A 15,223-nucleotide genomic window follows, 5' to 3' on the forward strand; every position below is an offset into this window, starting at 1 on the left:
GCTCGCTCGCTTCGCTCGCTCGCATTTAATCGTTATGCCATTCTCCTGATGTTTACTGCCAGCAACTGCCAGCAGTTGCACCCGGTGCAACCCCCTTAATTTCCAAAGCAAATATATATATATATATATATTTATATATATATACATATATTATTATACATAGCTACAAACGGCAGTTTGGGGACTGTAAAATATCAAAATTTTCAAGCTCGCTCGCTCCGCTCGCTCGCATTTAATTGTACAATTATGCAATTATGATGTTGCTTCCGGCCATGAGGTGCGCCCCCCCCCCCCAATGTCTTGACCCACGGTACGCCACTGAACACCCCCCTCTAAAAAATCCTGGGTACGCCTATGCATTTATCTAACAAACGTTCATCATGCCATTTCAAAGAAGAATCAAGCTGAAATCACGGCATCAAGGAATACCTCTTCACTGCCGATTCTGCTGGTACTGTTTTGCGTACACCTGATCACGGCGATCGCGAATCTTGAGCTGATTACGGTAGGTTTTGTGCTTTTCAAACGTCGTATTTCCGTAAATTTATGGGTGTAAAAATGATTTCCAATCAATTACAGCTCTTTGACTTAGTTATCATCCTTCGTGAGTATGTAAGATTTACCTCAGCTATACGCAATTCCCCCACAATGATCGATTTGCTGTGGCAATAATAACAGCAAATTGCGGCTGTACGAAGGAACAGCTGATCACGGCGATCGTGAATCTTGAGCTGATTACGGTAGGTTTTGTGCTTTTCAAACGTCGTATTTCCGTAAATTTATGGGTGTAAAAATGATTTCAAATCAATTACAGCTCTTTGAATTAGTTATCATCCTTCATGAGTATGTAAGATTTACCTCAGCTATACGCAATTCCCCCACAATGATTGATTTGTTGTGTCAATAATAACAGCAAATTGTGGCTGTACGAAGGAACAGCTGATCACGGCGATCGTGAATCTTGAGCTGACGATAGGTTTTGTACTTTTAAAACTTTGTTTTTCCGTAAATTTATGGGTGTAAAAAATGATTCCAATGAACACAAACAAACAAACAAACAAACAATTTAACGACATGAATATATAGTTTTGGCTTACGATTTATTCTAGATTGACAACAAATTACACACCAATTTCCTGAAAAGTGCACACAGTTTGCCTATAGATTCGTAAATCCCACTGGGTTGCATACACATTTGGTGACGTCGCAGATTTGGCACTTTTCGTAGCCATGTCGAACTTTTTCCAGTGCTCAAATTCGGTAAAAATAAAGATTCTTATATTCAAAGCAGAGACAACTTTATTGCATGATTTATGTCAGAAATTAATCAAAATAACATTAAATGATGGAAAACAGTCAATTTATATGATATTATTTCCTATAAATGTCTTCTTTAAAGAAATTAATTTCTGGGAGAAAAGTATGCGTATACTCTACGTGGCGGGCAGGTGTGTAGGTATAATTCAATGTAGTCGGGCGTGAAATAATGTTGCAATAACACAGACATTTGGGAAGGGGGGGGGGAACAAAATGAGAAAAAAAAGTCATTGTTCGAGATTGGATTTCAAAGTGACTGTGTGTGTGTGTGTGTGTGTGTGTGTGTGTGTGTGTGTGTGTGCATGCGCGCGCGCTTGTTTCCTGTGCTTTATTTTGTGTTGGTGCTTTTTTTTTCTAACCCAGTTTCTGGTTAAACATTTCAAACAACTTTAAAGTTCGAAAATTTCCGTTTCTTCTAACAATGTTCTTCCCCCGCCCTTACTAGCCCAGGTGAATACTATAAAAATTTGCTAAAGAGACTGCTTTTCTCAATAAAAGTAGAACTTTAAACAATAAGAAATGCTATCTAACATTATTATCTGCATCCTTGATTAATGAAAAAGAATTCATCATCAGCAACTGCAAGATCCATCTTTTCTTTGGTGTCTGCAATCGAAGCCAGCCCCTGATTGTTGTCCAAGCCATAAACTAGTTTTCCAGGTTTTAAACAAGAGTGTTCCATTACAAACCATATACCGTCACTGAAATGATAGTCCCACGAGGATAAAAAAAAAGGAAGACCGGATCTGTTTCTTTTGTCTCCACATCAAGTGATGTTGACGATCACCTCAAAATGAGGCAAAGCATCTGTAATTCGAAGAACGCATTTCATGATTTCGCAGAATTTCGAAAGAAGGCCGAGCCTTTGGTGATGCACAGATTGACGATATTTATCATCTACTTTTTTATCTCTGACGCGCCAGGTGTAAGATAATTTGAAGCTTCCTCTCTTTTTCAATTTTTTTTATCTCACTGTTTCGTTCAAGATCATGGAGGGGTACAGCGATGCCATAAGATATCATAGCTCCATCGGAATATCGGATATTGATAAGAGCTCTCAGGGGGGAGAGAGAATAAAGGGGCGACCTCAAGACTACTAGACAGCCGCAGCAAGGGCTATAGAACAATTGTAAGAGAGGGAGAGAGATATGACGGGATTTGTGCCGTGAACGAAGGGAATTCCGGCGGGCTCTACTCAAAGTCAAGATCGCGCTCGGGTTTCGCAGGAGCAATGCGATACTGACATCGAGCTCGAGTGCGAGCAGTTCGAGGGTGCTCGTCGCTGAAATGAGGCGAGGCGGCTATGGTAATATGCTCGCCTCAGTCCCCGGTAGGAGAAGAGGCCAGAGGGATTACTATGCATTTTGACTCCTTTTTCTTTTTCAATTTAAGCGAGTTGATTGGTTGACCATATCAGTATATTTGTTGTTTTCCTTCTTTTTTGCGAGGGGGGGGGGGGGGCAATATCGTGCAATTGTTACTTAGCAATTCATGCTACTGTTCTAGTTTTGTGTCTTTGAGAGTCCCGGACAATAAACGCAACGTATCTTCAAACTCGAAGAAACTTTGGTCTTTGGGATGTAAAAACTTGCATGCATGGCGAAACTGCTTTAATGCTGTTATTGTGAAGACCAATCAAACATAGTGAACCTGATGGCGTGGACAAGCATAATCAATATCATCAACGGAAATACAAGCAAAAAGTAAAGCAAATGAAGGGGGCGGGGGTGGGGGGAGGTTGCACATCTGCAATGATTCCTACAAGATGGTTAGCAAAACAGTCATTGCGTTTTTTGTTCGGTTTGACTCCTGATAAGTCATCATAATATCAAAATGGTGCACCCTTATGACTGTTTCTTTACTATTTTTTTACTCGTGAAATGCGCATTATTAATCTGTATTATATTATGCTATACATGTACTGTGGGATTTATATACCTAATTGTATATACCATGAAAAGACAGCTTCCTTCGTTCTTTCTTTTTTTTCCATGAACGAGTTTTCCTGTCTATTTCAATAGACATCTATATAACACACATATAAAAACGTTTTATATGTTATATCAAGAGCTCTCTGAGCATTCCCTATAAGGGAATATCATAATAGACGGACGCCGCGGTAGAGATGCTATGGTGTGTATTTCCAGCGGGTGGAAAGGGAAGACCACCTTGCCGATGCTACATGATGATGATGATATGAGCTGGTAGATATGAAACATGCACACTTGTCGGTCGTATACACACATCAGGCGGTGTTCCAAGTCTTGCCACGCGTCGCAGATTTATTGGGATGACCCATTTCACCGCGCGTATCGAAAGTGCCTTGGCTGGAAGCTTGTTGTTGTTGTTGTTTTTTATCATGTCTCTATTTCCTTCACTGACTACTTTCTTCTTCTTCTTCCTTGTCTTTTTTTAATCTTTCACGTCCAATCCCTCTGAGAGCTCGTCCCCGCATGTTAATCCTGTGTTTCTGACATGTATAACGTAAGCAACGCCAATAATTCACAGACATGGACGTTATTACACACACGCCCATGCATACAAACTCTATTTTTCACAGAAATCTTTATTTGCGCCATCCATTATTTCCCAAAAATAAGGTAGATGCAAGGGTATAGGGTTAAAGAAGTTATTATGAGCAAAGACTAAAAGGGGGAAATGTGAAAATATGCATTACACAATCGAGCAGTCCGATGTCAACAAAAACCATTTCCATAAGCCTCGCAGTAAACTCTGACAATCACTTACAATCTCCATTTCAACGAAATTATGACGAAATTTCGTCATAACGAAAGAAAGTCACCGCTCCCGAGGACTTCGATACAACGGGAGTACCCTGTAAGAGGCTAATATCGTACCCCTGACATAAAAGGTTTGATTAACAGCTGCATCACATACTGTCCTATATATGAAATAATAACAATATAACGATGATGAAACAGCATTTACATAGCGCCATTTATCTGTAGAAACATTGTTCAAAGGCGCCCGGCTCCCACAATGTGTCACACATCATTCACAAAGTAAATTACTGAAAAATATAAATATCATCGTTCCCATGAAATTATTTCTTTTTATCATCTTTTACAGCTTTAAAACATATTTGTCTATCTCGTTTGCCTGCGCAAGAATCAAGCATGTCATCACTCAGTATCAAGATATAATGATGATTTTTTTTTTATTGCTCTCAAATGGCAGGAATGTCTCTCTGCATACAGTTTTATCATAATGTCAATTGATTATCAGCGATATTCTCTTAATATGCTGTCATGTGTCATGTTGTTTGGTTCTCCTGTTTTGTCCCGTCCTGTCGTATATCATAGTTGTGACAAGTGTTTGTAAATAAGTAATTCATAAGTTTTATGAGTGGTTCAAAATATACAACCTTTGCTTTTTAGTGGACTTCTCAATTCTTTTTTTTTTTTCAACTGTAGCATGACTTTGTATTATTACTTTTTTTTTGCCAGTATGCGCTCTTATGTTTATCGGTATCATTTATCTATTGCGAAGGCAAATATTTGTGTTTATGATGTAATTCCTAATTTATCTAGTGTTGTGTTTTGTTGGAAAAAGAAGAATGAAAATAAATGAATCGAATTGAATTGAATTGAATATCGTTTTGATGGTATTTCATTCAATTATCGCACCTAGCTGGTCAAACTATCCTTTCATCCGGTGCAGTGTAGAAGCAGAAGCAAAGCCACTTTTTGTTCATAGTATGGTAGGAAAAGTAGACAAGATATCTGTTTTACAACTACGAACAGTATTTCATACCGTGGTAAAGTATCAGGAGGTATGGTAAAAGTAGTAGTAATTTCAAGAATAGTCATAGTACATGTATAGTATAGTATAGTAGTAGTAGTAGTAGTAGTAGTAGTAGTAACTTTTAGTAATGATAGTAATAGTAGTACAGGTGTAGTAGTAGTAGTGGTAGTAGTCAAGTAGTAGTAGTAGTAGTAGTAGTAGTAGTAGTAGTAGTAGTAGTAGTAGTAGTAGTTGTTGTTGTCGTCGTCGTCGTAGTGAAAGGCAATATTTGTGGTAACTCTGATGAAATAATACTAATTGTACAGCATTATTTGAATGTCAATGAATTATTGCGTTTTGGGTTTTTTTTAAAATGAAATTTTCGAAACTTTGCTTGCGGTTTAGGCCTATACATGTATATTCAATATGGGGAAGGGCGGGGTGGATGTAATTTTAGATGCGTAGAAATGGATCTCTGGAGACTTTGCAATGCAGTAGGCCCTATGTACGTGCCATTAAACAAACCTGTATTCGGTTAACAATTCCGAAACTCATATTAATGTACTGATCTTTAAAAGTGACACCTTTTAGGCCTACTTGACGCTCCAGCTCCGCGTCAATGTAACCTGTACTCTCGTGTGTCGTCTGCCATTAGATTTTTCCTTCTCACTTCCGCCCTACTTTCCAGCGCCCCATATTTCCCGATTCACATCCAGCATTCTCTCTTTCAAGAATTCTTACCCAAGCATGTACATGTAGTCCGCATCATCCGTGTTCTTTTCAGGTGCTGCTGTTCATGATCAGTTGCCGCTGTCATGATATGAAACCCAAGTAACCGTCTCTGGCAACTTGTATGATGCCATTCATTGGACTGTGCGCCAATGCGAGTTTGCGATTCACGCCGAGTACCGCCATCTTGTTATGGGCAGCCAAGGAGACACTTTTTTTTTTCATATCACAATACAAAATATCTATGCCTATGTAATAACATCAGCACTTCGAACGCTGTGGGGATAAAGATAAAATATTTTAACCAATGAATGGGAAAGTTCTGCAGAATACTAATCCAGTAACCTTCCAAACGATCTTTTCGTTCACTCAATGTTGAATGAGATACTGCGTGTGTTCCATTTTCATGCAAATCGAAAAAGAAGAATCGATTACTATTAGAAATAAAACTCCTGTACTTATTTGCATGGATTGATGACAAGTCAACTGCCTTTTTATCGAAATCAATGTTTTGTTACTGTATAATGCACGATGCACGTAAGTATGAATTACATTCCTCCTCAGATATTTCTTTCTGCCTATTCGACTTGTCCTCTGACTACATACCATTTTAAAATTCCCTCTTTACTTCCAGCTGATCTGAGTGCAAGCGGTTACCAAGCTAATTACCAACCCACACCATTTAAAATCTGCGATATCCGGTCGACCCGACCAGTCTCCCCTAGCGGAGGATCTCGCTTTATCGATCGGGGGAAACAGACGTCTCGAACACACCGTCATCATGTTTGGTTGGAAGAGCGCCTTTGCACTCCTTAGCTTGTGTAAGTTTGTTTCAAACGATGTCTTTCCTTTCCTCCTCTCTGCTTATCTTCTATACTTTGTGCTCTGAAAGGTGATTTAGTTCAGTTCAGGTTAATTCAGTTCAGTTCAATTCATTCTAATTTTTCTCAAAGAAATAACAACATCATTGACAGTATGATACAACAAGCATGACAAGTGAGAATATGAAATGTATACAACCATGTCTTTTGATAGCAGCAAGAAAAAAAAAAGAACATACTGAACACAAATGTTAATGGTTATATAAAGGTTGGTGGGTTTTTTTTTCTTTGGTTCATTTTCCATGTGAGAAGATGGCTGGATAGCCTATATTCAGCTATGCTAAGCTGGTCTTCCCTGGGGTCCAGTTGGATGTGAGGCGGGACCACTTCACTGGGTTAAACACCCTGTTCTTTGCGATGAATGAATGAAGCGGAATCTTTTACGTGCATGAGTTGTGACTTTCTCACACACGGGCAAGGAAGTAACAGAAATAATGATGGGGCCTACATAAAAGCTATCTCGTAAAACTAGGAAGTGTGTACTTGTGTTTTTTATTTTACATACAGAAATTTTCCTTCAAATTTCCCTCATTCTCAAAACAAACGGAAACATACATAGGGCCTATACTATTCCCGTTCAGAGTTTTGAGCTATACACATACTCTTCCCCGACAAGCAATCACCAATATGTTTGACTGTCACGTTTCTGTAGAAACGAAGGTCTATGTATCCAAAAGTCCATTGGGAAAACACTTTAATTGATTGAGACGGAAATTAGCTCGGGTTAATGGACTTTGCTGGAACTGCAATTCATTGTTGTTTGTTGTGCGTAGGCGCATGCGTATTCTGTTCAACATTGTGCCGATGACGAGTTTGAACTGAATGGGCAATATTCGGAAACAATCCAATTTTAGCTTTAAATGACCTTTTTATTAAGTTCAGTAAATATAATAGTGAGCAAAAAGAATGCCCCTGACAGTGGTGTATGCTGATCCCTGTGTTTGGAACTTTCTCTAGCCTTTGAACAGCGATGTTACGATGTGACTGAGCGTGATTTCGGCACATTGGCACATTGAGCTGTCGTAGATAGCATAGCGTGTGACGTCATCCGTGGCATATGGTCGAATACTGCCACTGTTTACGAGGTGTCACTTCTAGTGCGGCGTGAAATACGAGACTTCGACGAGATCTGACGAGACCTAATCCGTCTACGACGATGCGATTTGAGTCCGATTCGATCAGATTTCTTTCAGGGAGTACACTGAATTGTATAGAAGTTGACAAATTGAAGGACTATAATCCGTAGACGGCCGAGAGAGAAAATTGAAACTTTCCACATTTTCACATAGTTATCACACACACACACACACACACACACACACACACACACACACACACACTCTCACACACACACTCGCACACTGACAGACATACATACACACATTCAGTAAATTGCCAGGAGAGTAATTTTTGATGCAGAATTAGAAAGAAAACCTGTGCTTTCCTTTATTATAGATGCAAGCTTGAGTTCATATATTTCACATAATTATCCGCCACAAACGAAGAGTTTTCTTGCAAAATGGCTGAACGCCATTTTTTAAACATTTCAAAGTAAAGTCCATCATCAGATAGAACAAAATAAAACCTTTCCTGTAATACCTCACTTGTAGCATAACAAGGAATATTCTAGAAGTTGTGATTAAAAATATCCCTTATTTTCTTATTATTTTTTGTTTTTAGCAGCTTTAATCTCAAATATCTCAACTTAAGAAGAATGGAGTCTGCTTGTTTTGCGATAAAACTCTTCAAATTCAAACTTGAAAAGCCAGAAAATGAATTGACTATTTCCTACTCACATGCTTTAAGTTTGTTTAAAGGGAATATAAAAAAACCAAACAAACAAACAAACAAAGGAAATTACAAGATTGTCGCCAGGAATAAAATAGACATCTAGAAGCGACAAAATTATGACAATCTTAACGGCTTTCGCAGACGTGACAACAATGACCCCATCCGTGATAAACAACTCCATCTCCGCCATGGATTTCTTTTCTGTCGCTTTTTCCACTTTGGTGCGTCGATGGGATGAGGTTTTCCAAGAGTCGAACTTCCCAGTGACTGGCAATGAGGACTGTCCGCCATCCGCCATTACGAAAATAAATATGCCACAGCAAGCTTGACAGTTCGGATTGACGATCCCCTTGCTCTCCCCGCCGAAATAACCTCCGAAGCGTGACAAACAGTGCTCAAAAAGAGTTCTCTACTCCCACTGTATAATACACACACACAAACACACACACAAACACACGCAAACATACCCTATACTAATATATACATGGACAAACACCACACATAGACAGACACACTCCATGAGAACATGCCGGTATACATGGCCACACACATTCAAACATCAAATAATAGCAACGTATGGTTTTCTTGCTGGGAAACCAATTCTCTATACAACAGACGGCTTTTCTTTTCCCTCCAGAGGAAAAATTCCGCGAAGCGTAGATGGCTAATAAACTGTCTATGGCGACGTGATGAACTGCTATTGTCTCATCATTCAGGCTCTGAACACATAACCATTATATATGTGCAATACCAGGAATTCTCTGCGTTGTTTGACATATATCATTTATAAATTCTAATACCTTCTGGGGACATGCTTCATCAAAGATGTAAGTTGTAGTCCGAAGTCATTATCGCACAACTATCAAAGAACAAGACGTATTCGAAGAAGTAAGGGGACGAATGGAAAGGTTGGGTAATTTTACTGCAAGAACGTTATGACCAATAAACATCATGATATAGACAAGTATAATCATGGTGCTACGACTCAAATACAAGCTAACCTTTTTAACTATCCCTATGTTACAAACAACTCTAATAGTAAAGCCCAGCAATTGCTGTCTCATTAGCATTTGTGTCTAAAAATATGTCATAGAAGTAGATATATATACTTTTATGTCTGTATTTATAATACTTTAAAATGTAGTATTCAATAAACTCGTTTGGAAAAGGAAATAAGTTATTAAAAACTTTCCCAGCCGAACGCAATTAAGATAACATAACATCTTCAATGATATTGCCATTTATGATTCACATCACTTCAATTAAAAGCTTTATTTCATTTGTCAGAGGAAGAAAAAATTAACAACGTGACGATATGAGATGACGATATAATGAAACCTATCGGTAAATCATTCTTTAAAAACTAATGATTGCTTTCCTCCTATAATCTTAACATAAATATCAAACAAATGGAGGAGGCTGAAATCCTTTGGTTTGGTCCCATGGCTTTACACTGAAGAGTAGTTTAATAGCTTCCGTGGTGACTACTTAAATATTGATCCTCAACCAAAACCCCCGGTATGACCGTTTCACTGAAAAGAAACCCCAAACTCATCTCAACTGATGAATATTTATATTTTGAGGCGGGAAGATTTGCACATCGCGGCGGTGGGTGGAGGAGGGGATGGGGATGGGGATGGAGAGGGGGAGGGGTAGAGTTGGAGGTGTTAATCCAAACCACACAAAACCCACGTACACTTACACACACCGTGCTGTGAGCCATTCCTGATAAGGCTCCCTTTATGCAACAGGCATGTATGTAGCAAGACAAAATTCATTTAGGACGCCTATGATAACAACGAAAGAAAAAAAAATGAAACGATTTACGGCTACAATGTTCTCATGTCCTATCTCATGCGTAATTGGAACCAAGCCACGGCTTTACGACGATGATACATTCCATCAAATGTCAATCATGAGATGGAACCGATCCGTCAGCAAACAATTAGAGAACAGTAAAAAGCCGTAATTGCTCTCCTACGTCTATTCACTTCGTGGGGACCGTTGCGGTGTCAAAAATGACACGAGCGGACCTCTATCAACTCCACAGCTGACCTTGTGGCAAGCCTGCGTGGAACTTTGCAAAAATTTCTGCAGTGTGCATGTCATTAGTATATTATTATGTAGCATGTAGCAGTACAGGAGCAAAAAAAAAAAAAAGGAAAAAAAATAGAAACGGAAGACAGAGATAGAGATAGATAGCAGTTCCACCACGTCGTAAAATGACAGGAATGGCATATGATGATATATATGATATATGACCAATTAAATTTCAGTGTTAAAGTCATTTATTTTTTTTTTATGCCGGGTGTGAATTACGATTGCTGAAAAAACAACCACATGTGTTGAGAATTGAATTGCATTTGCCATAAAACTGTATTACAGACCAGACATCTTTACCCTATTCGTCACGCAGGTATGGCAGGCGCAGATTAGTAGCTCCCATGTGATAAACAACACCAACAACAGCAACAATAACAATACCACAAGCAAACAGTCGTTAGGTAAAACAATCTCCTTTTTGTGTTCAAAGTTAACCTGTGAAACGAACACCGAACGAAGAAAGTGAAGAGACACGTCACTCAGAAATGACAATGACAAAGAAAGAAAAAAAAAGGATAAACGTCTAAACGTCCTCAATTTGTATTTACTGACCATGAATCAATAGCTTCACTTTTACCTTAGAAAACTAGGTCACTAAATGTTGGAGCACTGCTCACTTGAAAACAGCCCGAAACTCTATTTTGATTAAAAACGATTACTGGTCTCAAGGTGGTCTTCTTGCAGATATTTTGGGTACTCCCGATATAGGCAAGGTGGCGTAGATGCTTTTATTGTATTTCAGTAGCTCGTAGACATAAAAAAATCTAAAAAATGATAATTGTCTATTACCTTCTGTCCTTCAGCTTAACAAATTTAGATAACATTATGTGTATATATATATATATATATATATATATATATATATATATGATATTCTAAAGCTCTACTTACATTCTTTTCAGAACTAAAAGCAAATTGCATTTAATGACTGAACTAGAATGCTTTTATGCGAATCTGTGTTTAAAGTGGATTACTTGTTTCTCCGACAGTGAGCTTTAAGTCAATTAATAAAGTAAACATTTTCATACTCCTGCCATGCCCCGACATCAGGAGCACAAACATCGCACGACTATTAATACGGTGCCCTATAAATGGAATCCTATGACAAGTTGGAAGTGTTTTGTCGTTGTTTTTAATGCGTGCAAACATGGCTTTTCATAGTTCGGCGCCAGTCCGCACACGCGGGCCAAATTGGCGCGAATGAACATTGCATGAACAATCGAACTAGATTATTAATCAATGATCGTATTTTTCGCGGTAGTGATGCTCTTGTGCAAACATCGCGTTAGAATTTTTTTTACCGTCGGGAGTTCTTCAAATATGGACTTGGATTAAGCCTGAAAGTGGTGGGTTATCTGGTGCGCCAAAAGCCAGTGCTTTTGAGTCGATTTGAGCAAACATTCTATTACCAAAGCAAGTCACATAGCAGATGGAACGGAGCGAGCAAGGCGGAGAGTAACCGTCGGACTGCTAGTCGCTCGCCGATATGTTACGATGACAATCATAATGTGTGTTTGTTTGGGAGAAAATTGACGTAGAACTTGCGCCAACTATAGCAAATTATGTTTAACCATTCATTTGGGAATTTAAAGGGGCTCTTGCCTGATTATTTCGTTCGGATAAATACATTAGGGAACGAAGTAGTCCCTGCAGAGAGTGAGGGGAATCAACTTTTAGAATTTACCGTGTTTGATCAAGAATAAATGACTGTAGCATTAAAAAAGCCTCGCCTTGCGAGCACAATAGGCATACATTTTTTTGTATATTTCGGTCTCGTGTTCGAATCATCAACCTTGGCATTAAGTAGCACGCAAATTACTCGATCATTTTGAGTTTGATTGTTGGGGTAAAATGCAACAATAATTTCCATTATTTTGTTCTTTTCATCTTTATTACTCTGGCATATATATATATATATATATATATATATATATGCAAATGTAAATAAAAAACATGTATGTCTATGTAAACATACAATCTTGTTCCAAACATTGTATTTTAACAACGCATTAAACGAGGCGTACCGAAGGCAAACAAACGTGCGAACGTCTATATAAATGTATATATATATCTATATATATATATAATATTATATGAAGTGTTTCGGACAGATTTTGCCTCACCGCTAGTTAATCCTATCACAATCGCGTTCTGTTCTGAAGATTATTTGCATCTCGAAATCACGCACCCCAGACATCTGCATATTCCGAATTTAGTGTAATATTGATCCTCCAAAAGCCTATACGAAAGAAACTGAGCGAATGCCCACTATCAGGCAATCGCAGATTGGAGAAGCTGGATCTTAAAATGCAATTCGCAGTCAATCGCACGGTGCAATTCGTGCATTTTTACACAAATGGTCAATCTACGCAATGAACGCAACATTTAGCTCATAGTGTTACTCTTAAATGAAAGAAGGAAAGGTTAGAACTTCCCATCATTCTTTATACACTTGGTTCGAATTGGCTAAAGGTGGTAGAATTGAAACTATGGTTTAAACCATGGACAAAGACCGTAATTTTGTTTTTATGGCTCGCCAAGTGTCGCATGGCCTATTTCGTTACGAAATTAGTCATTTCGTCGGGCGAAATGTTTACATTTTTGTAAATGTTCATTTACTTACGAAATAGGCCATGCGACACTTGGCGCCCCATACAAAACTACGGTCTTTGTCCATGGTTTAAAACATGGTTTCAATTTATTGTACCATCTTCGTGAATTCGGGCCCATGAGGATAGTTAAAGGTATGATATCAATGAGACCTACACTCGACAAGCTTGCTTTTAAGCAGGTTCCTTCATGTTTCTTTTAGCATTCATTCTCAGATTCCAACTTTCTTAGATCGACTACTAGTACTATTATGTTTTATATGTTTGCAATATTCTATGTATGTCTCCGTATTCGGACAATTACCCCCGGAGGGCAATTACCCCCAGAGGGCAATTACCCCCGGCCAAATACTGGTTAGTGGTAAGGTTAGAGTAAAGATTAGGGCTAGGGTTAGGTTTAGGGTTAGGAGTTCGGGTTAAGGTTAGGATTAGGTTCAGGATTGGGATTAGGATTAGGGCAAGGGGAAGGGTCCGGGGTAAATGCCCAGGGGGTTATTGCCCTAGACTCCTCCTACAATGTAGCTGGATATCATGTATTTCATTTTGTAATATTTTGCCTTCTGGCTGGATATCATGTATGGTTTGATTTTTGTTATATTTGATGTATTCTTTCATCGAGAAATATGAAAATAGAATCGAAATTGAAATTGCAAAAAAAAAAAATGGTTGAGAGGGCGCCTTAGATTGTAATTTTCTGTGGGATAATGAGAAACTACCTATGAAATATGAAAGCACACATAAATTTACGGGGATAAAAATCCATTTGATGAAACATTTTCTGATATCTGAACAAAAGGCAGATATCCTGATTTTTTCTTTCTATATCGATTCAAACCAAATCATGTCATTTGCGAAATTATTGAGACCTATAGTCCGAGCTTTAATGAGGGTCACGTGATAACGGAAGATCTGTATTCAACAGATGAGCCGCACTTTGACTTGGATCGACCTCTTTTAGGAGAATGCTGCATTTCGAACAACAAGAATAGGAGCATGAACGCGAACATTCTCCTCCAGGGCAAAAGTGAAACGAATTATGGGTGTTACTTTCAAAGGAAGCGTGTGTCGATTTCATGAATTACTTTGTTCGGAATTGGTTGGACGGAACATGGACTATGGAAAATCAATGGTACATTTTTGAACCCCCCTCCCCCCCCCCCCACCATCTTCCAAAAAGAAAGAAAAAAAATCAGAAAAAGAGGGATCTGCCCTTTTGGTGCGAATTTAACACCTGTTCCCCGCTTTTCTATTCATGACGCGAAACATGGGTGAGACATCTCGGACTATGGGACTACGGTAAGGAAATACTGTCACTTTGTTGATGAGGTCTTCTCTATTTCCCGTAAGTATAAGGGCGTTCAATATCATGTTTCGCATACTGCCGATTAAGTCTTCTGAATGACATGTTGATAGTCCGGATGTGTCCGCTGCGAGAGTTAGATCCGTATTGATCGCGCCGGATTAATCACGTGTATTGGTACGCGAGTCGAAGAAGTTACGCGCGTCTTCGATTACAAGAATGTAACGTCACCGCAAACACTATTGACAACATGACGGTGTAAAGGCTTGGAAAGAATAAAGTAAATGACTAAATGAAGTCATCGTATTGAAAGGCAGAAAATCAACAAAACGACTTACATGGCGACGCTGTTGCTTTGATCTTAAATAAGTTGCACCTTCGAAATACCCAGTGCACTGTAGATCGCAAATACTGAGTGCCATTCAAGTGAATTCACTTGCTTGTCATAGTTTATATTATGTACATGTGCCTACATGTGTTTTTTCCCGAAACATTTTTTCCCGAAGTGTCTTGCCATTGTTATCGCTGACACTCCCAGATATCCGCTCGAACTGCAAACGAATCCATTCCACCCCCCCCCCATCTTAGAGAGAGACAGAAAAAAGTTTGACACTTCCAATGCTCAACGTAACTTACTTAAAGTTTGACTCACATAAAAATACTGCACCCTGACAAGCCTGAGGTTAGCCGACATGATATAGATAAAATATAATGATACATATTTTGAAGGATCTCACCGGAAAATTGCT

The 15,223-nt window shown here is 38.7% G+C and overlaps 1 protein-coding gene across 1 annotated transcript in view; it reads left to right on the forward strand.

Moving 5' to 3' along the window:
• Positions 1-6,552: 6,552 nt before the first annotated feature.
• Positions 6,553-15,223, forward strand: part of LOC139736347 (G-protein coupled receptor GRL101-like) — a 38,203-nt gene continuing 29,532 nt past the window's right edge. The window contains exon 1 of the mRNA XM_071647103.1: positions 6,553-6,611. Within this exon, the coding sequence (XP_071503204.1) occupies positions 6,572-6,611 (40 nt within the window). The 5' untranslated portion in view covers positions 6,553-6,571. The remainder of the gene's footprint in view (positions 6,612-15,223) is intronic.

This window comes from Diadema antillarum, unplaced genomic scaffold, assembly GCF_040938485.1.
Source record: "Diadema antillarum isolate AM-2024a unplaced genomic scaffold, OU_Dant_1.0 seq00000637_RagTag, whole genome shotgun sequence".
Taxonomy (NCBI): domain Eukaryota; kingdom Metazoa; phylum Echinodermata; class Echinoidea; order Diadematoida; family Diadematidae; genus Diadema; species Diadema antillarum.